Below are 26,924 nucleotides of genomic sequence, written 5' to 3' on the forward strand. Positions count from 1 at the left end.
GGCTCGTTGTGTTCATAAAGGTTTTAAAAAAAATAAAAATACAAATCCTTGAGTGTAGTCAAATTATATATACGATAAAGGGTTAAATCACTTATATATGAATGTTAGTATAGGTCAAGCCATTTCAGCATTGTATGCCCCCCCCCCAAAAAAAACACAAATTAATATAACAGTATGTATATCATCTTTCCCACAAACCTTTATTTGTGCAGTTATGAAATCAGTACGCATTTAACGACATTCCTCCTCCAACAAACAAATGTTGCTTAAAAAATACCACATGCATTAAAATGCAAATCCCAAGCACTATTCCTGAGTAGAGACTACATGTAATAGACAGATGATCTTATTTGTGGTTGTCAGTAAAATACGTACCTGTAAGTGGATGTGCCTCACTCAACCTTTTTTTATGAATCTCTCATACAGCAGTCACACTGTTCAGTTCAGTCTAATATCTAAAGTTCTAAACAAAACTCAACCTTCACCTCCTCACTGGAGTCATTAAATTGACCTACAATTTCTACCTGCATCCTCAAAGTGTGGACTTACTACTGAAACGGAGCAGCCTACGATCCAAAGCATGCGAACTGGCTCACTTCCATGACAACTTTCTCATCATTTGCACAAAAGAGGCATTCTAAGTTTGCATGAACTGCTATCATAGACAATGTATTGCCACCAAAATAAAACAGTACAACATGCATGCATTAAGTTTATCTATACTCAAAAGCGCTGTCATATAATAATCTGCTTGCAGAATTTGCATGAAGAAATAAGCATTTAAAATGCTACAAAAAAAAACATTTCAAGTATTGCAATACGAAACCCAGTGTTTATACTGTATTTCAATGTCTGTTGAACATTTAAAAAAAAAAAAAAAAAAAAAAAAAAACAGTAACACGACCCCCCCTTGTGTTTGTGTAAATTGAGAAAGAATTTTAATGGTATCATTTAACACACGTTATTTTTATTTGGAATATTTTTTTAATAAAAGAATCTAACCTAAATGATACCTGTATTGCTGAGGGCACTAAATATCATCTACAAATCTTTCGCGTAAAAGTCAACCTCCATTTTAATCCCTTCCTAAAATGAGTCAACAGATGGAGGCTCACTTTTTTTTATGGGAGCTGTCGAGAGATCCATCACGCCATCTTTGCTTATCGCTTCTCCCGACATCTCGTCCTCCACCGGCTCACTTTTAACCACAGGGGGCGTTGGATCGGACGCTTTCTTGGATAAATCCATCGGTTCAAAATCTGCATCTTGGATCGGCGGCTGCACGCCGAGCTGTTGAGCAGGAACAAACGTCTGGTGCGCTGCTAGATTTTGGACGTCTGGCACAACCTGCGCGATCCCCGGCGGAAGCGCCAGGCCCTCCGTGTTGGCGGGAACAAACAGGAGAAGATTGGAACCGGGTGGTGGCATTTTGTCGAGGGTTAGCTTCCAGCAGCCATCGGAGGCGGGATTGTCCCCTGCCGCGAGCTGAAGAAGAGCAGAGTTGGCGACGGGTGAAGAAGCAGGGTTGTTTTTTTGCACTGGGCGTGTTGATGCTGGGGGAATTGTCTCAAGAGGCTTCTTCAATGAAGCCTGTTTCTTTGTAGCAGTCTAAAATGAGAGCAAAAAGACCATTTATTCACGTGGGTACGAGAAAAATCAACCTTTAATTAACATTGCACAACCTGCAAAAAATTAGCCGAGTTTTAGGCTCTTGTAGATTTCTTGCTGATGAGAACAACCTGAAGTTTGTAAGTTTAGTTTGATAGAGTTATGTGTCAAGTATCAATTGAATTTGGTGGTGAAAGGGAAAGTAAGTAAAAGCTGAACAGGAGGGGCCCTAGGATAGAAGCCTGAGGAACACCAGCGGTGAGAAGTACCAGCATGGGTGGATTTGTTGGAGGAGCACACGCGCTGAGCAACTGTGGAGAATCATGTGATCAGGTATCAACTAGTCAGGCTTGACAGATTAGGGGCGGGGCTTTTTCCCCCCCCCAAAAAAACACTTCAGTCTTGACAAGCACGCATTCGTAAAAACAAATGGTCCGCCCAGGGCCATTGCTATGGGTGGGGCAATTGTTTTTATGAGACGTGAGGTATTCAAGTCCATGCAAAAACAAAACGATATAAGCAAAAGCCAAATGGAGAAAGCATTTGTAAATGTTCTCTTTTACGGATTGTGTTTGTATTTCCTATTAATTTTGGCACTCCTGTGACTCCATAGATTTGAGCTTTATACAATCAAAGAGAAATGATTCAAACTATTAACGTAGATGTGTAGATGTGTAAAGTAGATTCACTATTAATTTAAAAAATTACTTGTCATTCAAGGCAGCTTGAGCGCCAACACTTCCGGATCCCCTATCAGCTGACTAGCACTAACCAATCAGAAGCTAGCATACTTTAGGTAAATACAAGTGAATGACGGAGAACAGCAGATTTGACACATCAACTTAGATACTTGTACAAAAAAAGGAAAAAAAAAAAAAGTTTAAATACTAATGTTGGAAAGTAAATATACATTTTAACAAATTGACTTAAAGTGGGTCTTCTCCGGGTACTCCGGTCTCCTCCCACATTCCAAAGACATGCATGGCAGGTTAATTGGGCGCTCCGAATTGTCCCTAGGTGTGCGTGTGAGTGTGGATGGTTGTTTGTCTCTGTGTGCCCTGAGATTGGCTGGCAATCAGTCCAGGGTGTACCCCGCCTACTGCCCAGAGCCAGCTGAGATAGGCGCCAGCAGCCCCCGCGACCCTTGTGAGGAATAAGCGGTCAAGAAAATGGATGGATGGATGGATGGACTTAAAGTGGATGAGTGGTTAGCACGTCCGCCTCCCAGTACTGAGGACTCGGGTTCGAGCCCAGGCTCCGGCCTTCCTGGGTGGAGTTTGCATGCTCTCCCTGTGCCTGCGTGGGTCTTCTCCGGGTACTCCGGTCTCCTCCCACATTCCAAAGACGTGCATGGCAGGTTAATTGGAATTATTGGAATTGGAAACCCTCACTTTAGAAAGTCGCCGGAATATTGCCCCCGCCCTCTTTAAAAAATAAATAAATAATGTATACATGGCCGTAATACGCCGTCGTAATAAAATGTAGGAAAAGTATTAAAAAAATGTAAAAAAATCCCTCATTCACACTTACCGCAGGTTTGTTTGTCTGAGGCGTTTGTCCACACGTCTTCAGGTGGCTGTCGTAGTTTTGCTGATGAGGAAAGCCCAGCCCACAGCTCTGGCAGAGGCAAGGAGAGTTGCCGGCATGGCCGCCCATGTGCGACATGAGCAGCAAGGCCGAGCGGAAGCCCTTCCCGCACTCGGCGCATTTCAGCACCCTCTGGTGGGCCCCGGCGTGTTTCTTGAGCTCCTCGCTGGTGCTGAAGCTGAGGCCGCACTCCAGGCACCGGATCTCGTCCCCCTTGACGTCACGGCTGCCCCAGCAGCCCGTGTCTTTCTTGTGTCGCAGGAAGTCCCCCTGGTTTGAAAACTCCCTCAGGCACGCCACGCAGTGGATGCGCCAGGGCTCGCACTTGTGCTGGCGGTAGAGCTTGGCCAGGCGGAAGTGACAGCGGCAACTGACGCACGTGTACGGCAGCAGGCCCAGGTGCGAGAAGCTGTGTTTGAGCAGGGAGTTCTTGTTGCCGAAGGTTTCGGCGCAGTCGGTGCATTTAAAGACGCGGTAGCACGCCTTCTTCTGGTGGCGCTTGAGGGATTTCGCCTGCGTGAAATGCCGGCCGCATTTTTCGCACACGACCTCCGGCATGGAGCTGTGCAGCGCCACGTGGTGCTCGCAGGCCTTCAGGTTGGTGAACACGCGCTTGCACAGGTCGCACTCGTAGAACTGGTGCTCGAAGTGGGTGACGGACAGGTGGTGCTCCAGAGATTTGTGCGAGGCGAACGACATGAGGCAGATGCGGCAGTGCGGCCGGACCGTCTTTTTGGGGCGGTGCGTGCGCAGGTGCACGCGGTAGTTGTGGATCTGCGAGAAGCGCTTGCCGCATTCGGCGCAGCAGTACGGGCGCGCCCCCGTGTGCAGATTCACGTGGTCCTGCAGCTTGAAGTCGGACGAGAACCGCAGGCCGCACACGCCGCAGACGTGGTCGCCGGAATTTGCCGGCTCTGGAGGGAACACAATGACGGTTGAGGTGTGAGATTGTTTGGCTTTTGCTCGCGAGGAAATTCTGTACCTAGAAAATGCAGAGCCCTGCTATGACTCGTGAAAAACTGAGTAATTGCCAGCTCCACAAACTAAAATGATTAAAATTGCCTACATCAGGGGTAAAAAATGTGAGTAGAAATTAGTTTTTTTTTCCACATTATTATTTGTATTTTATTTATTTATTTTTTTAGATTTAAAAAATGAATAAATATTCCCAAAAAATATGTTAGTCTGAATTTACAAGTTGTCAAAAAATGATTAATTTTTTTTTTTAATTACCTAAAAACATCCAAAAAGTGACCATAAAATGTCCAAAAAGGAAGAGGAAAAGTTGAAAATTACCATAAAATGTCTATGAAATTGCCAAAAATGTCCGAGAATTGAAAAAAAAAAAAAAAAAAAAAAAGCAAGAAAAGAAAATGTTCAAAAAATGACTTAAAATGTCCAAAAACAAAAGAAAAGCAGAAAAGGGCCATCAAAATATTGCGAGAGAAAATAAAAAGCCAGAAAAGAAACAGAAAAGAAGGCAGAAAAGAAAACGTTCATAAAGTAACTACAAAATGTCCAGAAACAAATGAAGAAATCCCAAAAATTACCATAAAATGTCCACAAAATTGCCAAAAATTTGCTAGCAAAAAAGGCAGAATTAAAAAAAAAAAAAGCTATAAAATGTCCAAAAAAAGGAATAGAGGCAGAAAATGAACATCTGTCCATAAAATTGCCAAAAATGTCAGAAATTTAACAGAAAGAAGTATGAAAAATTACACACACACGCACACACAAAATCCAAAATCTATAGACAAAAGGTAGAAGAAAATGAATTGGACGCTGCATATTTGTGTGTTGTAGTGCAGCTATAATTAGCATTAGGCTAACACTAACGCACGCTTTACTTCGTCACAAATGTTTTGTGACTCCAGACACATTTGTTGTTATTCATTTGGCCTAAATGGCTCTTATGACCCTTGACCTACATGAATAGTTTAAATTGTAATTATACTACAAACTATGATACTAAAACCCCCAATGTAATTTCTTACAATTTTCAGGTTTTCTGTAAACTTATGACGGACTGCACAAACTAACGCATGTTGCACATCAATAAGGCCATACCATGCCACACTCGTCCTACCGTTGTCTTCATCCTCATAGTCATCCTCTTCATCTTCATCTTCCTGGCACACCATCGAAACATCGCTGTCATCGGAGTCGCTCTCCTCTGATTGCTGCTGGGGTGCTGCCGGCGTGTTCCCATCCTCTCGCAGGGGGGTCGCCGCACCGCCAGCCTCCTGTCCACTTTGTGATGGTTGGAGCTGCTGACTCGGTGATGCTCGGAGCGCAGGTGAGGCGCGGACCTGCTGGCCTTTGGGCTGCTTGGATGGCTGACTTTTTACCAGCCGGCTTTCCCTGGGTGGGTCAGGAGGGGTCGTCAAAGCGGGAGAGAGGCAAGGTGACTGAGAGTCGTCACATGATGTAGAGAGGCTTTCTGGAGGCTGGAGGACGTCGGGAAAGCCCAACTCTGTCAGTTGAATATCAATTGTGTATTGAACAGACATTGTGCCACCCGGTGAGGGGAACACAAAAGCAGGCAGTTGGTCACGGATGGCACAGTTGCTGATGCACTTAGGTTGCTGGTACGACTCCCCACGCTTACTCCCCGACTTGTTCGACCTTAAAATGTCCCTTGTTTCTTTTCCCTTGAAATGTTACTTTGTCTTTAGTATTTGATGACGTCAATGGGCAATCATCAGGCCTGCCCTTAACATCCAACACTCAAGAGTTAGATGATATTACAGCACGTTTTCTACATACTTGTTCTGAGAACGTCGTCAGCCGCACCTGTCAAACAGTTAGACAGGTGTTAAATCCTTCGAACGTGGCATTTGCACCACATTTGCTTTGTTGAAAACATCCTTGGAATTCCGGCATGAATCCACCTGAATTGGGCACGCCGCTCACCTGGCAAAAAGACTCGCCGCTCTCGTCTGATCTCGGTCCACGCCCCGAATAATCAACATAGTCAGTTTCCTTGTATAAAGGAAGAATAAAATAGGAAGACGTCCTCCGGCGATATGACGAAACGATGCGTTTTAACGGCGCAATTACAGTTAACGCTCGACTCTTTTTGGGTAGCGATGAAAACATAAGGCACCACAAAGGCAGGAAGTAGCCGTGGATTTGACAGCGCACCTATTGGTCCGGAATGGTATTGCGTGTCTTAAACTCAAGTTGTCAATGAAGTCGTTTTTAATGACTTACGACATAATTTCCATCCATTCAACTATTCAATAATTTACTAAATCGCGTGTCCATTTTTAAAAAAAAATAAAAATAAAAAAAAGGACTATCTTTGGGAGAGACAAGTGTACAAGGCAAGGACACAAATACCCAAATTATCATTCATATTCACGCTTAGAGAGAATATCGAATGAACTAAATGCGCTGTTTTTTTAGAATGTGGGTGGAACATCACACAGGACGGTCAGGCGCTAACCACGAGGTCAACTGTGCTGTTCATGTTCAATTTACGATGGATACTTTTAATGCGTGCTTTTTTGCCACTGTTACAACAGCATTTGTTTATTGAATTGCTGATTGCCTGTTTTATTTCAGTTTTAGACTTTTTATGCTTGTGTAGCGCCTTATTTCACTTATTAAAACTTATCGAAAGAAGCTAATGAGGGGCAAGGGAAACTCAACTAAACCTGAGCATTATGTTGACTTGAAAGAGGAAACCACAAATGACTTGTTCAAAAGCCTGCATAGGCTAGAGCCATTTTTTTATTTGTATTATTTTGCATTTGCATTGTCCAAACACAGCAGTGGGAAACAATTCAGAGAGAAGACACTTAATATACATTATTTACTGTGGGACTCTATACGCACGGTAGAGCCAAAAGTTTCATTCACGAAATGTCTATGACAGTAATTCATGATAGTGAAAAAGGAAAGGAGCAGTCATTACAAATTATGATTATAGTGGCTCAATTGTCCACATTGAACCTAAAGCAGTCAGCAAACAAAATAATGAAGTCTACTTAAAAAAATGTCGGCATGTTAATTTAGATAGAGCCATGATCAGAACATTAGGTGTAAAAAAATACATATGAACCAGAGGCTGTACAAGTTAAAACATGGCATCTAATAGCTTACAAAATATGCACTTATTCAAATCTTTTTTTGTTAACCAGAAAACAAAATAAAAATTCACACCACACATTAAAAAAAAAACAAGTTTTTTTTTTTTTTTTTTTAACTGAATCAAAACTATGTTTTTACAAATCAACTATTGTTTAGTTAACAGTAAGGAAACATTTAGCTAGTCAATGAGATGTCCCATGTAAGATACCGCTTGAAGTACAAACTTCCTACAATGCCATTTGTCAAAAACGTCATCAGCTTAAGAATCAAGCGCTCCTTGTCACTTCCTCTACCTGCCGGTCACGATTATCTTTTGGGGGTCTCGGGCTGCTCCTCGGGGTGGGTCTTCTGGTGAGCCATCAGGGTGCGCTCGCGGCCGAAGCTCTTGCCGCAGGTGGGGCAGGCGAAGCGGCCGACGGCGTGCGCGCGTGACATGTGCGCCTCCAACTGCTCGGGCCGGGCGAAGCTCTCCTCGCACTCGGCGCACGGGTGGGCTTTCCGCACCGTGTGCTTCTCCTTCTTGTGAGTGCGCAGCTGCAGCGCGCTGGGAAAGGAGAGCTCGCAATCGGGGCACGCGTGCTGCCGGGGCGCCGCCGCCTCCGCTTTCGCCTCCTTTGCCGCTTCGTCGCCGTCGGCGGTTTCTTTGGCTTCGCATTTTATGGCGACTGCCGCTTTAGGAGGGCGACCTCGCTTTGCTCCGCCCACTTTTGCTTTCTCCTCCGCCGGGGCTGCTGGCGTCTCGGGGGCGGTGCCTGTAATAGCCGCCTCCTCTTCCTCGTCTTTCTTCTTCCGCTTTCCCCTTTTCTCACCGCTCGCTGCGTCCTCCGTCTTGACTGGCCGCCCGCGCTTCTTGGCCGGCAGGGCGCCGCCGTTGCACTGCTGCCCTTCGGGATACTTCAGCTCGTGTTCGTTCAGCTCCGATTCGCTGTCGAAGCCCTGGCCGCACTTCTTGCAGCGGTGGCTTTTTGCGGGCTCGTCAGGATGTTCGGTTGCCTCGACGTCGGGGCGGGGGTGATGGGCCAGACGATGCGTACGCAGCATCGCGGCGCTCCGGAAGGTTTCGGTGCAGTCTTTACACGGCAGCTGCTTCTCTGGACACACGTGCCTTCTGTGTGTTGTGAGCTGGGGGGAAAAAAAAACAAAAAAAAAAACATGAATCACAAGAATGGAAAAAAAGGAAAACATCCATCCTTCTGTTTTCTACCATTCACAATCCTGATTAGCGCGCTACTCGCTGCAGTTTTTTTAACACTCAAAAGAACGGCGATTCATACAAACTGCTTCAGGGATGCATATAGAGAAGCATCTTAACATTATTCCATATTTACAGTTAGGGCTGCTCGATTATGGGAAAAAATAATAATCATATTATTTTGGCAATAATTGAAATCATTTTTTTTTTCAAACGATTATTTCTTTTTTTGGTACAAAACAAGAAAATGTTTCAGCATTTAAAAATATTAAGACCAATTAAAAAAAAAATAGAAACACAATAATTATGAAAGTTCCTTTTAGACCAAACAGAATTATATATTTATTTATGTTGGCAAAAACTTGAGTATGGAGTGCAGCATGTGCACTGTGCAGTAGTACAATCATTTATATTTTGGTACAAAACAAGAAAATGTTTCAACGTAAAATAAATAAATAAATATTATGACAAATAAAATTCTTTGAAACACTAATTATGCAAATTCCTTTTGGATGAAACACAATTTATTAAATTAGATATTTTAAAATTTAAAAAAGGTGCAAATGTAAAAATGTAAACAACTCAAAAAAATATTTTAATCTTTCTTTTTTTACGATTATGCTGTTTTTGTAATTGTGGAGTGTCGTAATTGAAATTGTAATTGAAATTCTGGATTAATTGCACAGCCCTACTCACAGTTATATGCGCTTCTTATGCTGCAAAACCCCCCAACTTTTATTAGCATAACTTTTTTTTCCTCTGCTCTCTAATGTGGCTACAACTTAACAGTGTAACCGAACATGTGGAACCACACTGCCCCTTGGTGGCCAAATCTTGTACAACATGAACAGCACTTCTAATAAAGACACACACAAACAAGGGCAAAATATAAATTATAAAATAAATGAATAAAAATTGATTTTGGGACATTTTATGTTAATTCTGAATCGTACTAAATGATGATTGAATTATTATTATTTTTTTTTCATTTTTGGAACATTTCTATTATTTACATCTATGGACAGTTTAAAGTCATGTTTTTGGAAAGTGGGAGGAAGCCAGAGCACTCTAACAAACCTCACGCAATCATGGGTAAAACATGTAACGTTCACAAAGTAAAGCCCGAACCAAGATTTGAACACAGAACCTCAAAACCGTGAGGTAGTCGTGCTAAACTAATAAGACACCGTGCTATCTAACTACAACATTTTAAGATAAAAATCTGATCTTGGTCTCACTTCAGTGAATGTTCTGAAGCTCTCCTTGCAAGGGGCACACTTGAAGGGCTTGTCATCCTTGCTGTGTGTCGGCTGGTGCAGAGTCAGCTCCTCGGATGATAAAAACGTGCGGTCGCACACGTAGCACGTAAACAGCGTGTTGCCCTGTTGGTGAGTGAAACAGGAGATTAGGATTCGTTTACGAAAAGGACAACAACAAGCCATAATATTTCCCCAAGTCGCTAAACTGTCATCATTTATGTGGAAATTAATTATTAGAATCTATTTGTTACATTATAATTTAACACTCATTTAACAGATTGGCAGCAGATTGAAGAAAGCAGACCTGTTGAAGTTGTTGCTTGTACTCTTCCCGATGGCTCTTCTTCATGTGTCTTTCCTTGGCTTTGGCATTGCAGAAGGTGATGAAGCACTGGAAGCATTGCAGATTCTCATGCTGGTCTGAAGGGATGGAAGAAAAGTCAACAGGTGAGAATGCCAGTGCAACTCTCATTCATCTGCGTCATGATAAATCAGGAAGTTGAATTAAAAACAGGAATTCAGCCTTGAAGATGTTTCGTAGGCCATGAAAATCCTAACATTTGACCACAGTTTTCTGCTACTAGTCAAATGATTCATGCTTTGTGTTTGTGTGTATATTTTTAGCCAAAACAAAGAGACTTCCAAATATTGACAGTTTAATTTGAATTTGAGTTTTGACTTAGTCAATAGGATGTGGTGCAATAGGATGAGATTTTTTACTCACAGGGTTGCGCTGTGGGCGCGAGAGGTCCATTCAAAGTGATGGGCGGCCTGAAAGGCTCCACCGGTTTTTCAGGGGGGGCTTCTGGGGTTGGATTCGGCAGTCCCCGTCCCATCACGATATCTTCGATGTTTAAAATGTCAGAGTCCATCGTGGAATGTTACGAATCCACAGTGAAATCCTGTACAAAATTAAACAAGTTAGTTGCCTAAATCATTTAATCAACTCTCACAAAATCAACATAAATTTGCTACAAATTGTTGATGGTTATTTATGTCTGTTTTGATTCTCAGTCATCTTGAACTGGACTATTTATGTTACAAGTTGGAAAAAAAATAAATAATAATTCAAAATCTCGTTCCGTACGGTTACAAATATTCGCGAGGTACCGAATAATGAAGGTGCAATTAATTCAAGATACAGGCTGCACTCGTAAACGTATCTGCACATTTACAACGTATTTACGACGTAAATGTATTGGGTTGTTTTATTTCCGCTTATCGTTCACGTCAGTTTGCGTTTCAGCCTTCCCAGGCCGCTAGCGTGCCCGACTCGTTAGCACCATGTAACTAGCAATTTCACGCGCTATTATCTATGTATACATTAATCTTCTTGAGCACTGTAAATATTCAAAGTGTTCATATATCCATAGTTCGTGTGTACGTACTATAAATATAGCTGCTTTAATACAGTAACTACACAATACCGAACCAACGTAATACTAAGCTAGCATGCTAAGCTCTGCTAGTTAGCGCTAACAACACAGAATGCCGCTCAAAGCGGATCGTACACTTTTCGTGTATTTTAGTAAGTTTGGCCCAGCGGATAACGCCTCCTAACATATTTTGCAAATGATCGCAGTGCAGACGAATATCTATAAATAAAGACTCGTTTTCAAAATAACATATTGATGGACAAGTACGTTACCTCAAATCGCTCTTTGAATGTAGCTGGACTGACAGACTTGACCCCAGAGAAGTAAACGCACAGAACCGAGTCGGACACTTCCGTGATGCGAGACCATAGCCGTTAGGACAACTAAGATGGCTGCCGTTTCTACCCACCAAGTAAACGAAGAGAAACGAGCCTTCAAGCCAAACAAATTTGAACTGTACGCACACGTGTTTGCATGCAGCATTTGAAACGTGTACTTGTAACCAAACTGAAGCAAAAAAGAAATATAATTTAACTCATTCGGTTATGACTGAATGATTCAATGGGGACTGGGTCACGTGACCAAAGTTTGGTGACGCTGTTTATTATTAGATATTCTCATTGGTTGCCTTCTTTTAAATTAAATGTTTACGATACTCACACACTCCAGTGGATTCTGTGCGTCGTGGCAACATCGTCGCTTTCCCAGCCATATTTAAATTTAAAGAAGAAGGGTGAAAAAAAAAAAAACTTTCATGTTGGTGACACGGCTGGTCTTTTCAGTTATCATCAACCTACGCTAATGCACTAGTAAATTCATAATTACAGGAACGAACTGTCATACAGTACAATGTCAAACAATCAAATTAAAACATGAGGTTAACTGGGCATGCATTCTTGTGCTGCGCAGCATTTGAAACTATTACCTACTGTAGCACAAAACTTCAAACGACTTGTGTTTTTAAATTATTTTATAACAAGTATATTCATGGGACTTAATTTTGGTGACAACAGGAAATAAAAGTTCAAATGATGTAAAACATGGTTGAATTCGACAGCAGTTTTCAACACTGCTGCGGTACTTATGCATTTATTTATCTCTTTATTCACTCGCCTACTTATTAATTTACTGATGTAAAATGTATTTACTTGTAGTAAAAAAACAAACAAACTTGTATTCGCACTTCAAAAATGTTTGCTTTGTTCTTTTGTTACCTTATTCTTTACTGCACATATTTATGCCGATATTTATGTTTATGTACAGCACTTTGTATACAGCAATGCCTGTTCTTAAAGCGCTTTATAAATAAAGTTGAATTGAGTACTTTTCTCCAGTGCAACATTATAAATAGTCCCAACTCCCAATCTTAAAAAAAAAAAACATTTAATGTGGGGGAAAATAAAAAAACATGTTACATATCACTGCGATTGGTTGGCAACCAGTCCAGGGTGTCCCCCGCCTACTGCCCAGAGCCAGCTGAGATAGGCGCCAGCACCCCCCGCGACCCTTGTGAGGAATAAGCAGTCAAGAAAATGGATGGATGGATGGATGTTACATATCAACAATAAAATTAACATTATGCACAATTCAGAAACATACAATATGTGAAAAGTTAAATTAACATATATATATATATTTAAAAAAAAACCCAAAAAAAACTCATGACAGTTGACAAGCATATGACTTGAGAGTCAAATCCATGAGCAGGTACATACAATAAGACCTTCACAGTAATACATCTTTAATAGTGTGCAAAATTCATGTAGTTTATGAATACACACGCTTTAAGATCACAATCTGTACAATTAGTTTCTTTTGTTGTCGTTACTTCATGACAGAAATGTTCTGGATGACCATCATAGCCAGTACATATCATTGGGAAGGAGGAATGACAGAAAACAAAAACAAAAAAAACAAAAAAAAGAGATTTATTTAAGATTGTTCCGATATCCGATTTTCCCGTATTAGTTCAAGGCCATGTCAAGGACATTTTCACAAAATCCCCCTAAAATACATCATTTCCTAATAGTGTCATCCTCCAAAAAATAGCATTCTCGGATTCTTTGTGCTGCAAATAGACACCTCATCAAGGGGGGGGGAAAAAAAGGGAATATGTGGCACTACTGTGTGGCACCATGGGTCGCGGCAGGGGTCTTTACCGCAATGGCATTTGTACAGTATTTTTATGAATTACATTATCATATTTTATTATAGTGCACCAGTGTTTCAATTAATGACAATTACTTATTTGTGGAAAAAATAAATAAAAATGAATCTGTATAAATAAAAGCCTCTTGCCAGTTAAACGGCTGGTCCTTATGTAATAAATTACTAGTAATTTAAAGTAACTTAAATAAGGGGGAAGTCCACAAACATTTCATGACAATATTATATGTGACCTCAATTGTCTAAACATGGCATTCTGATTAATATTACATTTGTAGAATATGAGTTATGCAGCAAAACCCAGCCATTCTGATCCTTCTCAGGCGTCGGCCATTTTGCCACTTGCTGTCGACTGAAGATGACATCACAGTTGCTCAGTAATCCGGTAATGACCAATCACAGCTCACTTGTTTGCTGAAGCTGAGCTGTGATTGGTTGTGACCTTTGACTTAAGCAACTGTGATGTCACTTTCACTTGACAGCAAGTGGCAAAATGGCCCCTTCTGATACTGATAAAAACTGCTGGATTTTGTTATTCCACTAACGCAGAATACTGTTTTTAGACTACTGGGGCTGAATAGAACATATTGTTAAGAATTTTGGCAGGGGTTGACTTCCCCTTTATGTTTGGAATTTATGTAGTTCAGCATAATACTGTCGTAGTGCAAAAGCATTTATAAAAAAAAATAAAATAAACTACTGGTGCTGTTCGTTTGTATCACTATTCTCATCAATTAACAAACCTTGACACCTCTACTTTCATGTGATTACCACAATCACCAAAACAGTCACATACAGAAAAGTAAGACTGACAAGGTCTTGCGCTAGAGGTTTCCTGAACTGCCCTGGTTGTGGAAATTCAAAAAACAGTTGTGGTTGCGTGATATACAGAGAAAGACACAGCACTTGAGGCATAGAACTCGCGATGTCCTCTGACAGTCGCCAAAACGACACCTTCCCCCTTCGCCCTCGGCGAGCTGCTCCGGCCAGTGGCCCGAACCGTCGTACCGTGTTGCCGCATCGGGGAGGGGGCTTTCTTCTACTGTGCCGGGGTTCGGCGGGTCAGTTCGAGTATGTGCTTTCGTCGGGGAGGACTGAGGGAGAACGGAGTTCTGCGGGTCTGAGCCGCTGGAATGGATCAAGGCTTTGGATACTGCCAATCTGAAGTCCAAAAAAGACAAAGGGTGATCGTGTTTGTACAAGAGCCAGGAGTTGACCAAAGCCATATCTGTTAGGTACCAGAGCACAACGAGAGGCCATCCCGTTGGTGAGGTGGCGACCGGGATGGAGTACAAATTCAACAAATCCCTGTTGAGGCGAGCCGCCGCCTGAGCGCTCTCAAAGTTGCTGATGAGCGAAGCCACGTCCCTGTGACCGTTCCCCGCCGTGGAGAGGATGAAGCCGCAGTGCGACCGGCGCAGCATCAGCTTGCCGTCCGAGCTGACGAACTCGTCTCCGATCTGGCCCTGCGCTCCGCCCACCCGGCCCGCGCCGTGGATCCCGGCCTCGAGGAGGCGCTCGAGCATGGCCGGAGTGGAAAGCTCTTGCTTGCAAAGAAACACAGTGCTGCCTTTGGGGATCATTTTCTCGATGGTATCCTCCTTATCGGAGAGATCCGCTTTCAGGTCCACATGATGGAGAAACCCCCCAAATCCAATCAAGGTGGTGCTATGCAGAGCCAGCCTGTCATTGTGCACCTTACCAGTTAACGGAATTAAATACTGATCCACAGCAAAATCGCCCTCTCTTCTCAGTGACTGGCAGCCTTTTTGGAAACGACTCAATAATGGCACAACCTTCCACAAAGGATCCTCGGATACATTTGACAATCCCTGTTGGCCGCTCCTGTCAATTTGAGTCCTTTCTCTCATAATACTATTATGTGGATCCTTGGCAGGGGAAGCAAGCTTCAACAACCGCGACAGTTGAAGGAAGCGGGAAAGCGTCATGGTTTCCGCAATCAGGGGCACCTTCGTCAGGTTGTCCCAGTATAACCGTGGACTGGGAAACTGGGAGAAAGCGATCAAACTAAATTAGTTTCAACTAAGTTTTGCATCTACGCGTGAAGAGAACCGGGTGTACAAACCTTCAAAGTTCCCATTGCAATGTGGATCCCAACAAACTGGGCCACTTCCCTCGCAGTGACGCAATCGGAGGTTTGATTGGTGCAGCGGGCTATTTCGAGCCAGGTGTCCCAATCAAAATACTTGGAGAAGTACTCAAGGGGCTCGGTGGGCTCTCTTGACACCCTTGACAATACAAAGAATCAAGAATAGTGTATCAATAAAAGTGTTACTTTCTATCTAACAGACATTAACACTTCTTCTTTAGAAAGAGAAAAAGTTGCTCCTTACGTTTGTGTTGTTACGTCCGGTTGTTGTGAGCCGTGTTTCTTGCCGAAACAGGCCAAGACTTCCACTTCGGCGTCAACATGCGGTTGCGACAACTCCAAAATTCTCTCTTCGTCAGAAGTCTGGAGAAGAAAGCTCCGCACGTCCGGTTGATTGTGACACTCTGCTTCTGCTGAAAGTTGTCCGTGATTAATGTTTGTTTGCATAGTAAGACGATGTTTGAATGGGTTTAGGTCAGAGGTCAGCAACCTTTACTGTCAAAAGAGCCATTTTTTAGGTCAAATAAATAAAAAATCGGTCTGGAGCCACAAAATCTGAGATCATTATGATGAATGAAACAGTGTGTTAGTGTTATTCTAATGTGCCAAGGGGCCCAAGAGCTAATTAGAGCTGCACCACAACAGAAAATATGCAGCATCCAATACTTTGAGATTCATTTTTTTTCAACCTTTCGTCTTGTTTTTTGGATTTTTTGTGTGTGGAAATTTTTAGACTTAGTTTTTCATTTGAAGACTTTTCTGCCTTTGTGTCAAACGTCTGACATTTTTGACAATTTTATGAACGTTGTTAATTTTTTCTTCCTTTTTTGGGGCTATTTGTTTCTGCCTTTTGGCTATAAATTGTTCTGACATTTTATGGACATTTTCTGATAATTTGGGGTATTTCTTCTTTTGGTTTTGGACATTTTATCAACACTTTTTAAAGTTTTATTTTCTGCCTTTTTCTTTAAAAAGAAATTTTCTGACTTTTTGGCAATTTTGTGTACATTTTATGGTAATTTCAGGATTTCTTCTTTTGGTTTTGGACAGTTTAGTTACTTTTTGAACATTTTCTGACTTAATTCATTTGGCAATTACAAATACATTTTATGGTAATTTTATGCCTCTCTTCTCCCTTTTTTGGACATTTTATGTCTATTTTTTGACATTTGTTTCTTGTTTCCCTTTTGCTATCAATTGTTCTGACGTTTTGTGGACATTTTATGTTTTTTTGGGGGGATTTCTTCTTTTGGTTTTGGACATTTTATAGATACCTTTTTGGCAGTTTTGTGTACATTATATGGTAATGTTCTACTTTTCCTCTTCCTTTTTGGACATTTTATGGTCACTTTTTAGACATGTTTAGGTATTAAAAAATTAATTTACCTTTCATCTCTCTTTTTCTGACAACTTTCAAATTTAGACATTTTTTTTAAATATATATTTTTTTAAATCTAATATTAATTCATTTAAAGAATATATACCGGTAATATATAACAATTTTTTTTTTAGAGATCCACAGCCGTAGGTTGAAGACTGCTGGTTTAGGTGTAAATCAACTAAAAATCTATAACATTTATTCATAGTTTCCTCTATTGGAAATAAACAAATGTGTGTCGTGGCCACCTGTAAGTGAAGCGAAAACAAACCTTGTCCATCCGCAAAGTCGTCAACATCCATCATCTCTGGCCCTCTCATATCATAGTCGCCTTGCTGAGCGCCCGGATCTATACAACGTAAGCATTGACAGGTCTTCCATGAGATTTTTATATCGTGTGAAGTGAGCACATCCGAAAACAGCCAACACTCACATAAATGAGAAGCTGTGGTTGGATGTAGTGTCTGTCTGACATCAGTGGAGGCTTCTGGGCTTCCACCATTAGTGTGAACAGCACCCAGGGGAACTTCCCTCTCTTCCACCTTCACCGGGTAAAAGATGCACTGCTTGCTGATTAAGTCAGGTGATATGCGGCAGTCGCTGGACGTCTCCTCAGAGTCTGAGGCTGAAAGTAAGCAAATGTCAATTTTCTGAACAAGTAAGATTTACTTAGCTAAGCACATAAAGTTGAGAGTCACAAGTCCCAATTTTTTTCGGTATTGTACAAATTTATTGTATTTGCATTATGAAGCATGTCACCATTTATCCATTGTATGCTGCAAGTTTGTAGTGGTCAGAAATAAAGTACAAATTGTTGTTCCCGTACACAGATTTTTCATGTGACCAAATCTGATCTTGAAAAGTTGGATCAGGTTTACGCTGTTTAAACTGCCAGTAAAAAGTAACTGCGGGTTTAAACATTAACATTGCCAAAATAATGAAAAACTGTTCTGAAATGAGTACTTACATGGGCTGACAGAGTTTCGATCGGCGCCTTGCTCCACATTCCATTGCCTGCGTTCGCTATCCGGTGTGGACCGGGTGTCGTTAATCATGAATCTGCTCTCCTGCTTCACCAGGACCGTCCGAATGTCTCTGTTCTGCTGTGGCTGCATGCCTGCTCCCGATCTGCCGCTCTCTTTTTGACGCAAGGGTGCACCAACGAGCGGATCTGATGTACCATCTTCAACTTTGATCACAGCTTGCGTCTCATTTTCAGCGGTGCACTTCAAATCCTGAAAAATTATGTTTATAGCCTTGAGTTTGTGGAGTATTGGACACACTGGTGCAGAATTTTACCTCTTACCCGTCTTTCCGTCGCCAACCCGGGTTCAGCTGTGACGATCTTCTCCAGATAGATTCCTGGAGATGGCTGACTCTCCCTGTCTGGATCCCCGCGAGATACACTGGATTCATCCGGAATAGAGGGTGGTTGGGGAATAATAGAAGGGCCTCTACGGGGATCAGGTCCAGGATCTGTCAGGGAAGTCTTTGCAATTGTCTCATCGTCATCATTAATTTGGGAATTACACTCTGGTTTTTCATTAATGACCTGACAATCCTCCTGTTCCACCTCGAATGCAGTCACATCCGGTTCCAAACATTTCCCGGACATGGCGTCCACTTTTTGATGCACTCGTCGTCTTTTGCCTGCTTGCTTATCCTTCTGAACGAGCACCTCCTCTTCCTCATCCTTAACCCCGACTTGTTGCGTGGAGCAAGACACTGACTGCAAACTACTCACAACTTTTGCTTGATCGCCAGGAGTTTTTTCAAAGTTACTTGCCTCAGAATTAGCATCTTCAACGGATTCACCTTGGGAAAGGTTGCCTTGAGGCAAAGCCACACTGTTGCTTTCATTCCGCTCCCCAACGGTAACGAGATCGACCTCAAGAATAGCATCCTCCTTGATGTCCTCTTCTATGGGGGCCTGATGTTCAGATTCTAAACAGGGCATGCGTTCTTGCTGTTTGTCTACGGACACCACAGATTTATTTTGTTTCATTGGAGTGGCGCTTTCAAAGAGAGGACCCAAAAGAGAAGTCTTGCTGTTTTTCGTCGGGTCTAACGGTTCCGGAGAAATCGGAGGCTGAACGGCGCCTTCGTCAGCAGGTAAAGATGGAGATGGATTCAAAGCAGGGAATGAGACACTTCGTTCCCTGTCCTCGAATGGCATCTCCCGTTCATTATCCCAACCAGTGGTCGGATTCACAAGTTGAATAACTCTTCCTTGATGGTCAACATCTAATCTTGAGACCCCTTCAAAGATGTTGCCATTAGTGTATGTAAGCTCAGGGCTTTCTAAAATATGCACCATGGCCTTGTGCTTCTGAAGGGAAGCAACTTCATTGAATATCTCCCCGCAGTTTTTGCACTCTAATGCTCGCTTGGAATGCGAGGTTATCACCCCTTCGGTCTCCACGTTTGAGGAAGCTTTGCGTTTTCGGGCCGTCTTGGGCTTGGCAAGCTGAGTTTCAGGTGATTGACGGGATGCGTTTAGAAACGACAGCAACGAGAGAGTCTTTTGGCTCTTTTTGGGTTTCCCCTTTTTCTTGGCAACATTGCTGGGGTTCTTGGCAGTCTTGGTTTTAGGGCTTGCCTGGTTGTCCGCGCTCTGCTGGGATCGCTTATCCCGAGGTGAAATTTCTTGCGCAGATGTTTTGGAAGGGTCCAGTTTGTGAACTTTCAGCTGAGGCTGCTTATGACCTTTGAGCAAAAGGAGAGAGTCTTGTGTTACTTCCGCGCCAGGTGACTCTGCTTGGGCTTTGGTTTGGTTGGTTTTTGGGCTCACTGTGTCTTCTGTTTTCTTTTGTGCTTTATTTGTAATCTTTGTCACTTTTTTACTCTTGGAATGACCTTTTTGCACTATTTTAGGCTGGATTTTCTTTTTAATTGCAGGCTTTTGTTTACTTTTATGCTTATCTATTGGCACATTTTCTTCTTTTTTCGTTTTTTTCTTGGTTATTTTCCCTTTTCCTTGTGAATCTTTGCTTAACAACGACATACTGACTTCAGATGAAGATGTCATGTTCTTTGCTTTTTTACTTTTAGTGGCAATTCTTCCCTTCTTTGATGGCACTTTATACTCCAACAATTTTGTTGCTGCATCGATCGTGGGTTCTTCTTGGGGAGGCTGGCATTGCTGAGAAGGCACTCCTTGTTTTTTGTTGTTCTTTTCTTTCTTTTGTGGGCTTAAGTTTACAAGATGAGACTTTTTTGTTCTTTTGCGTTTCGCTGGTTTGCCATCACTTTGTAGATCTTCATCAAGTATGGACCCTATCAGTTCTTGCATATAACCTTGTATGATTAAGGCCCTGGCTGGCTTTCTTTTGCGTACTTTCACAAGCTCTTGGGCTGACATGACATTCATAGGCAACTCCGGTGTCTGTGGTTTCTGCTTGCTGGATGAATGTGAAGGACCCTTTTTGACAGAAGCATCCATGACATCAGACGGACCTTCCACCTGATCCTTGTCCTGCTTTCGATCAAGCAGTAATTCTTCATCTTGTGTAGTCTTCTCTTGGGACTCCTGGGGGGTACCACTATCGGATAATGAGTGGACCTCAACTTGACTGACTTTTTGAACCTGTGATTGAGCCTTCTCCTGCGACTTAGCTCCAGATTCTTCTAAAGCTTGTGTGGGTGCCTGTGGTGAGGAAAATGTGGAAGCGGGGAAAGATGTCAAGTTCTGCTCAAATGCAGGCCCCAACAATGGGACTGTGCTTTGTAAAGATGTCAAGTTCTGCTCAACTATTGGCTCAGACGATTGGACTGGTGGGCCAGTATCATGCTCACTTACAATACTTTGATAGGGAGTTTTCTCCAGTTCAGTGGTTGGTACCAATGAAGGGGTTGAGATTTCCATTTGTTGCTCATTTTGTGATTGCTGCTGCTCCACAGGTGGTGTCAGGGCAGGGGTTAGTTCTAGTATGAACGTTTGCTCAAGGTCTTGCTTGGGGTCTGTTCCTTCATTATGGAAAACAAACGGTTTGGTGTTTGTTGCATTAATGTCAGGTTGAGGATGAATTTGCTGCATCACCTCTCCCTCTGGCTCCAACCTGTGTTTGCTTTGAGCAAGACTAAGTGCCAGGCTTTCACCTGACACTACGTGCGAGCCAAAGCCAGACAAGGGCGGGTTGATGAGCTGTCCATCAGGTGTTATCGGTTCCAGTATGATGGTTTGTTCCATCGGATCACACGAGTTGTTTGAAAAGTCTCCTTCTGCCGTCTTCGACTTGACCATAGAATCTGATTGGAGTAGTTTGAGGTTTAAATTGACTGGTTTGGACAGCTCAGAGATCTGCTGAACTTCCAATGGTGGAGCGTGAGCTGGCACTTGACCCAAAATCACAACTTGGTTTACTTTCTGGACGTTTCCCAAAGATTCGATAAGCCTTCGTATGGGCTCTGTGTCAATATTGCCGTCAACTTTCTGAAGCGGCCCATTGGGCTCCAACTGTAGCAATGACGGTTGGGCAACTGATATCGGCGTTATTACTGGAGTCAAGTGATTTAAGTGTGACCGCGCTCGGATGGGTTTTCCAAGTGAATTGAGTGATACGCTGTGCTTGTTTGTAAGATGACGAAGGCGTGTCTTGGGACTCTTGAACGTGGCCTTGCAAACAGAGCAGGGATACTTGGGTGCTAAGGCATCTAAATATAAAGAAGGCAGAAATTATATTACTGTGTTTGATACATTCACACCATTAAATTACTTTATCATACATGATCTAATTTTACATCACGGGGTTTTCACTATATCGTGTGATTATTTTTCCACGCAAACGGATAGAGCAGAGGTCAGCAAACGTTTCTGTCAAAAGAGCCATTTTAGGTCAAATAAATAAAAAATCTGTCTGGAGCTGCAAAACATTTGAAGATTGTGATGAACGAAGCAGTGTAGTTAGTGTTAGTCTAGTATACTGAGGGCCCAAGAGCGAATTAGAGCTGCACCATAACAGAAAATATACGGCATCCAATACTTTCAGATTCATTTTTTTCTGCCTTTCGTCTTCTGTTTTTGGAGTATTTTATTTTTTTGTGTGTGTAATTTTTTTTTTAAACAGTTTTTAACACATTTTAAGACTGTTCTGCCTTTCTGTCAAATTTGTTACATTTTTGGCAATCTTATGAACATATTACGTCAATTTTCTGCCTCTCCTTTTTTGGATATTTTATGGCAATTTTTAAAAAAAAAATTTACATTTGTTTCTGCCTTTTTGCTATCAATTTTATGACATTTTTGGAAATTTTGTGGGCATTTTATAGTAATTTGGGGGATTTCTTCTTTTGGTTTTGGCCATTTTATGCTTATTTTTTTTTTTAAAGTTTTTGTTTCTGTTTTTTTAAAATGAATAATTTTTCTGAGTTGTTTTTTTTTTGTTTTTTGTAATTTTGTGTACATTATATGGTAGTTTTTGGACATTTTATGGATACCTTTGAACATGTTTTCTGCCTTTTTTTCCCCCCGTTTTTTATTTTTACTATTTGGCAATTTTGTGTACATTATATGGTAATTTTCCTCTTCGTTTTTGGACATTTTATGGTCAGGTATTTAGGTATTAAAAAAAAAAGTTTTCTTCTACCTTTCATCTTACCTTTTTCTGATAATTTACTTAAAACTGGAAAATTTGGTGTGACATTTTTTTAAATATTTATTTATTTTTTGTCTAACTCAATTAAAAAATATTTTATCTAAACATTTAAAATATGTAAAACAAAAACAATTTCTACTATGTTTTTTTCTTGTAGATTTACAGGGAGCCTTATGAGAGGGACTAAAGAGCCACATGTGGCTCCAAAGCCAGATGTTGCAGAGCCCTGCCAGAGAGCAATGTGAAAGTGAGGATGATGATCCCAAGTGGACAAAAATAATAGCTACAAGTCACAAACATATTGTATTGATATTACGCATAATGTTTTAAAACATAATAAATAATACATGGTCTGCATTACGGGCGGTCCGGAAAATAATCACGGCAAGAAACAAGGGATTATTGTACTGTGCATCTCGATACGTTCTCTTACCAAGCTCTTTCTTCCGTTGCGCTTTGGTTTTGGCATCTTCCCTTTCTTGGGCACCTTCCGGCAGGTGCGATTGCAAATGTTTCTGCAATGCATGGGACATGCTAAACCTGCTTCCGCACTCCTTGCAAACATATGGCTTCTCTCCAGTGTGCACGCGACTGTGGTACTTCAGCAGTGTTATTGTTTTGCATGTTTTGCCACACTCGGGACAGGTGTAACCATCCTGCCCGACATGAACCTTTTTATGATGCGTCAGCTCGAATAACCTTTTAAAGGCCTGGCCGCACAGAGGACACTTGAAGGGTTTCCTGTCGACGTGGGTTTTCTGATGCGCCATGAGCTCGGTGGAGTTGGTGAAGTGGCTATCGCAATGATAGCAGGTGAAAAGGGAGTTCCTCAGCATGCACTGTTCGTATTCGACTGGGTGGCTCAGCTTCAGGTGGCGCTGTTTGCTCTTGGTGTCACTGAAGATGATGTGGCACTCGATGCACTGCAGGGAGAGCTCCGATGCTGAAAAACAGCCAAAGCTTGTTTTAGAACAGAGGGAATTCTGGATAGTAATAGTCACGGCTGAGCTGTACAAGAACATTGTGGTTCTCTGCGTTACTTGTAATTTCATTCCTTACCCTCTGGATTTTGCAATTACAACATGGATGAAAGCAGAATTATTTCAATGATAAACAACATATTTGAGTATAGAGTAGTGTCAAAGCTGGTTAAAAAAAAAATGGTTACATTGTGGTGGCATTCATTTGTCTGGACCCGAATGGCGATAAACTACATCATATCCAAAATCTGTGTTTTCTTTTATTTCCTTATTTTTTTTTTTTTTTTTTTTTTAAAGCGTGAAACAATTAAAAGCAAGAAAACAGTAACAAATTAACAGTCCTGTAGCCCGTAGGCAGTATCTTATTTTGAAATGACTTGGTCAGACTCAGAACCATCAAAAAGCCCAAAACGGGTCACAATACTGCCAACGGGTTTTAACAAAGCTAAATCATTTTTTTTAACATGATGTTGAGCTCTAATAGTGTGATCTCAAGAATCTGTGGTACAAAATAGTGCAAATAGACACAAATTAGATAATTTCATTTACTATGTAACTCTTCATCATGGCTGACATCAGTTGTAACCGATTCATTTCCAGATTTTGAGCGTGCAGCGTGCTATGTAGCGATTGTCTTATTTTATCTGTAGATTAATTGTAAAACTAACTTTCTGTTCGTGGCTAGTTGTTCTAGTTAGACTTCAAATTGGAAATCTAGTTTTTGTGGAAAACAAATCAGAGATTTCATTTGAAACCCACATCAATCGTACTCAGAGTCAACAAAACGAGACATCGATGTCAAGTTACTCACATGTGAGCGGCATAACCAATGGCTTGGTCATGTCCATCTTCAGAGGATCCACCATGGCTTTCTTGGAGGGGAAACGTCTGTTCGTCTTCTTTGACTTTTGTTCTTCAGTCCCGGGATCTTTGTTTGCTTTGAGTGTCGACTCTGATGGCGGCTTTGCTTTTGAACCCTGTTCCACGTCCATCCCTTCTGTTTTGTCTGAGGGTTCAACAGTCGCCGCGGCTTGTTGAAGTGAATCATCTGCGAGTGTTTTATCAATTTGGGTTTTGTTGGTCTCGTCAACAGTTGTATCTCTCACTTCTTGTGCACCTGTTTCACTTGGTGCTGCCTGAGTAGAATCGGTGTCATTGTCCGGTGGATCCAGTGCGGTTTGGGTGCTCGGTGGGTCTGGGCCACTCTCCACCTGGACTGGGCTCAGCATGGCTCCTATGCTGTGCTAGTTCACACGTCTCTGGATGGACAACACAAATAAGATTACTATTATTGTGTAGATGTTGAAGAGCTTCACAATATTTACAAAATTCAGGAGTGCAGGTACCTATTTTCCGCAATTACAAAAAATACATTAAAAATTCACACAAAAACAACAACAACAAAAACAAGTGAATGAGACTTTCAACAAAAATTGGAAACAATTTTCTGCATTTCCATAATCCCCAAATAAAATACCCACATTTTCACAATAAAATTTCAAAACTAAAAGATTTTACATATTTACCTCTTGACCAATTCAATTTCTAACCATTCTAACTTCAAACTATTCAGCTCATAGAGGACATATTGTTAACAGTTTATCACATTTCTCAAAAAAATTCAAAAATTAAAATATCGCTTACATGTAGACCTCTTCCCTCCACATTTCTTGACCAATTCCAATCAATCCGAAGCTCAATTCATTCCACAGCATTTCACTTAGCATCTGGTATTCCCACACAGTTTCTATCAAAGCTGCATTCTCAACTGTATAGTTTTGTAATATTTTACTTGGTGTCGTTTCAGATAAACACCCTGCGCCCTATCATCCGTGTGTAATGAGCATGCAAGAATTGTTTTCGCAAAGTGTGGGATATCGACTTGTGCATGTGCAAAGGAACCTGTGTTCAACTCCTACCCTGCCTTTACAGTCTATACTTTTGTAATGCCCTTGTGTGTGGCTAACGATGACCCAGTTGCCGATTCAGTAGCTTTATTTCCATGAGCACAAACAGAACGCACATTCATTCAAGATCTGCTACTGGCTTCAAGTCACACCCAGTCACTGTTGAGCCCAAATCAAGCTTAAATGTCCCTTGAATCTTTCATGTCATCATAAAAAAATAGTTCAAAATCTTTTCACGTTTATTTTGTGTGAAATAAGCTTGCTAGCGAGAACAATGTTGAAGTAAGTTTTTGCTTTCAGTGTTGTCTTTGGATATTAAATTGTCTGACTGTTTTACCTCAAAGTTATATAGTTTGGTTATTTAGTCAATAAACAAGGATGATCATTTTCTCATTAAAGTTGGTGTACTCTGTTCCCATCACTTCTAAAATGGTAACTACGCCCCTGGATGCTACCATTTCATCAAGTGCAGGGGTTTCTGAATGCAAATTAGCCTTAACATGTATGAGCAGGGTACTGTATAGTTCAAAAAGGTGGGATTTATCATTAAATCACCACACTACTGATGACTTTTTTTCTTTTCTTTTTTTTTAAGTATACTGAATTACATTTTAAGTTTCAGCCCTTTCAATGAGATAAGAGCCTCTTTTTTTATGCACAGGTTATCCCTGTAGTTGCGCAAATACACCTGCAGTCATTATTTGAAGAAATTCTGCAATTTGCGGGGAGGGGACAAGTGTATTTTTTTTAATTATCATCATTTGGACCAAATGACCTACTTGTGCGTATCTGCTAGTGTTTATTGTGCGCTACCCAGATGGCCACAGAGAGGAGAATGAATGGGATAAAGCATTTGTATTACAATAGACGAGTGATGGGAGTGGAGCGCAGCTGTCGGTCATCTAGCTGGATTTAAATTACATTTACTTGCATCAGTGGAGGGTTGGGACCAATACTAAAATAAGATGGGACAGAAAGTAAACAAGCATGAACAAAGTACTGTATACCTTATCTGCACATATAAAGGGTAGCATAGTTAGCATAAATTCAGTTATTTACCGCGATATTAATCCCACTGCTATTTGCTAAACGGTCTTATAATAAAATCCCGTTGCTTCTGTGCCTTTAGGACGATTAAGTGTATATTATAGTGTGTACATAAAGATGTAATTTAGTGTTACCTGATGTGAATAGTCCACACATACGTCACAGCGCCGTTTTCTCACAATGCCCACAAAACTGGAGGTACTGAGGCACAGCCTGTGTGACGTCACGATCACGGAGCAGCCGCCGAAGAGGGGAGGGGTCTTCTTGTGATCAAAGCCAATTACTGCCACCTACTGGACCGGAAGGTGAAGTGAACGACTTTTCATGTGCCCAAAACTGTGCAGAAAAGATGCTGCCCAGTTTCCGCCGTATTTGTGTAGAATAATTAAAAATCACTGAAATTAGAAAAAAGCTGTGTTTTCTGTTTGTGTGTTTTTTTTTAAACGGATACTGTTATTTAAATTGATGTATTAATTCTTCATTTTGCAGGCTACAAGATCGCAAAACATTTTTAGTTTTACTTTCTACCAGAACATGAAGTACTGGTTAGTTCACGATCTGCTTCATAGTTAAGATTGTGGAAGTGTGTGGAATCTCAGAGAGCCCTGACTTTCACACTCACACA

The 26,924-nt window shown here is 41.5% G+C and overlaps 3 protein-coding genes across 6 annotated transcripts; all 3 read right to left on the reverse strand.

Moving 5' to 3' along the window:
• Positions 1 to 177: 177 nt before the first annotated feature.
• LOC144022059 (uncharacterized) lies at positions 178 to 6,340 on the reverse strand. 2 transcript variants are annotated; one of them, XM_077526503.1, is made up of 4 exons: positions 6,109 to 6,340; positions 5,282 to 5,988; positions 3,139 to 4,109; positions 178 to 1,608 (listed from the first exon to the last, which is right to left on the reverse strand). In XM_077526503.1, exons 2-4 carry the CDS (start codon positions 5,703 to 5,705, stop codon positions 1,087 to 1,089), a joined length of 1,917 nt encoding a protein of 638 aa, XP_077382629.1. In that variant the 5' UTR covers positions 5,706 to 5,988; positions 6,109 to 6,340; the 3' UTR covers positions 178 to 1,086. The 2 variants fall into 2 exon arrangements, with proteins under 2 accessions (XP_077382629.1, XP_077382627.1); XM_077526501.1 differs by having other exon boundaries at positions 5,282 to 6,340.
• Positions 6,341 to 6,891: 551 nt separating this feature from the next.
• Positions 6,892 to 11,715, reverse strand: znf576.2 (zinc finger protein 576, tandem duplicate 2). Its single transcript, XM_077526504.1, has 5 exons — positions 11,390 to 11,715; positions 10,466 to 10,643; positions 10,046 to 10,161; positions 9,721 to 9,864; positions 6,892 to 8,412 (listed from the first exon to the last, which is right to left on the reverse strand). Exons 2-5 carry the CDS (start codon positions 10,611 to 10,613, stop codon positions 7,597 to 7,599), a joined length of 1,224 nt encoding a protein of 407 aa, XP_077382630.1. The 5' UTR covers positions 10,614 to 10,643; positions 11,390 to 11,715; the 3' UTR covers positions 6,892 to 7,596.
• A 1,126-nt stretch (positions 11,716 to 12,841) lies between these two features.
• Positions 12,842 to 26,537, reverse strand: znf576.1 (zinc finger protein 576, tandem duplicate 1). 3 transcript variants are annotated; one of them, XM_077526500.1, is made up of 11 exons: positions 26,434 to 26,537; positions 24,463 to 24,604; positions 24,157 to 24,393; positions 22,799 to 23,308; positions 18,078 to 21,424; positions 17,739 to 18,006; positions 17,205 to 17,396; positions 17,043 to 17,120; positions 15,638 to 15,806; positions 15,370 to 15,532; positions 12,842 to 15,292 (listed from the first exon to the last, which is right to left on the reverse strand). In XM_077526500.1, exons 2-11 carry the CDS (start codon positions 24,572 to 24,574, stop codon positions 14,108 to 14,110), a joined length of 6,261 nt encoding a protein of 2,086 aa, XP_077382626.1. In that variant the 5' UTR covers positions 24,575 to 24,604; positions 26,434 to 26,537; the 3' UTR covers positions 12,842 to 14,107. The 3 variants fall into 3 exon arrangements, with proteins under 3 accessions (XP_077382626.1, XP_077382625.1, XP_077382624.1); XM_077526499.1 differs by having other exon boundaries at positions 15,638 to 15,803; positions 24,157 to 24,604; XM_077526498.1 differs by having other exon boundaries at positions 24,157 to 24,604.
• Positions 26,538 to 26,924: the final 387 nt, after the last annotated feature.

This window comes from Festucalex cinctus, chromosome 7 (assembly GCF_051991245.1).
Source record: "Festucalex cinctus isolate MCC-2025b chromosome 7, RoL_Fcin_1.0, whole genome shotgun sequence".
NCBI classification, from domain to species: Eukaryota; Metazoa; Chordata; class Actinopteri; order Syngnathiformes; family Syngnathidae; genus Festucalex; species Festucalex cinctus.

What these genes read in the sequence shown, in the direction of transcription:
- znf576.1 (XM_077526498.1), bottom strand. Translation starts at nt 24,574, where the DNA reads ATGCTGAGCCCAGTCCAGGTGGAGAGTGGCCCAGACCCACCGAGCACC. An exon ending in GGTTGGCGACGGAAAGACGG is followed by an intron (nt 18,007 to 18,077) that starts GTAAGAGGTAAA and finishes ATAATTTTTCAG; the next exon opens with GATTTGAAGTGCACCGCTGA. An exon ending in CCGGACGTAACAACACAAAC is followed by an intron (nt 15,533 to 15,637) that starts GTAAGGAGCAAC and finishes TGTATTGTCAAG; the next exon opens with GGTGTCAAGAGAGCCCACCG.
- LOC144022059 (XM_077526503.1), bottom strand. Translation starts at nt 5,705, where the DNA reads ATGTCTGTTCAATACACAATTGATATTCAACTGACAGAGTTGGGCTTT. An exon ending in CTATGAGGATGAAGACAACG is followed by an intron (nt 4,110 to 5,281) that starts GTAGGACGAGTG and finishes TGTTCCCTCCAG; the next exon opens with AGCCGGCAAATTCCGGCGAC. An exon ending in CTCAGACAAACAAACCTGCG is followed by an intron (nt 1,609 to 3,138) that starts GTAAGTGTGAAT and finishes CTCTCATTTTAG; the next exon opens with ACTGCTACAAAGAAACAGGC.
- znf576.2 (XM_077526504.1), bottom strand. Translation starts at nt 10,613, where the DNA reads ATGGACTCTGACATTTTAAACATCGAAGATATCGTGATGGGACGGGGA. An exon ending in CGCGCCCACAGCGCAACCCT is followed by an intron (nt 10,162 to 10,465) that starts GTGAGTAAAAAA and finishes CCATCCCTTCAG; the next exon opens with ACCAGCATGAGAATCTGCAA. An exon ending in GCTTCAGAACATTCACTGAA is followed by an intron (nt 8,413 to 9,720) that starts GTGAGACCAAGA and finishes TTTTCCCCCCAG; the next exon opens with CTCACAACACACAGAAGGCA.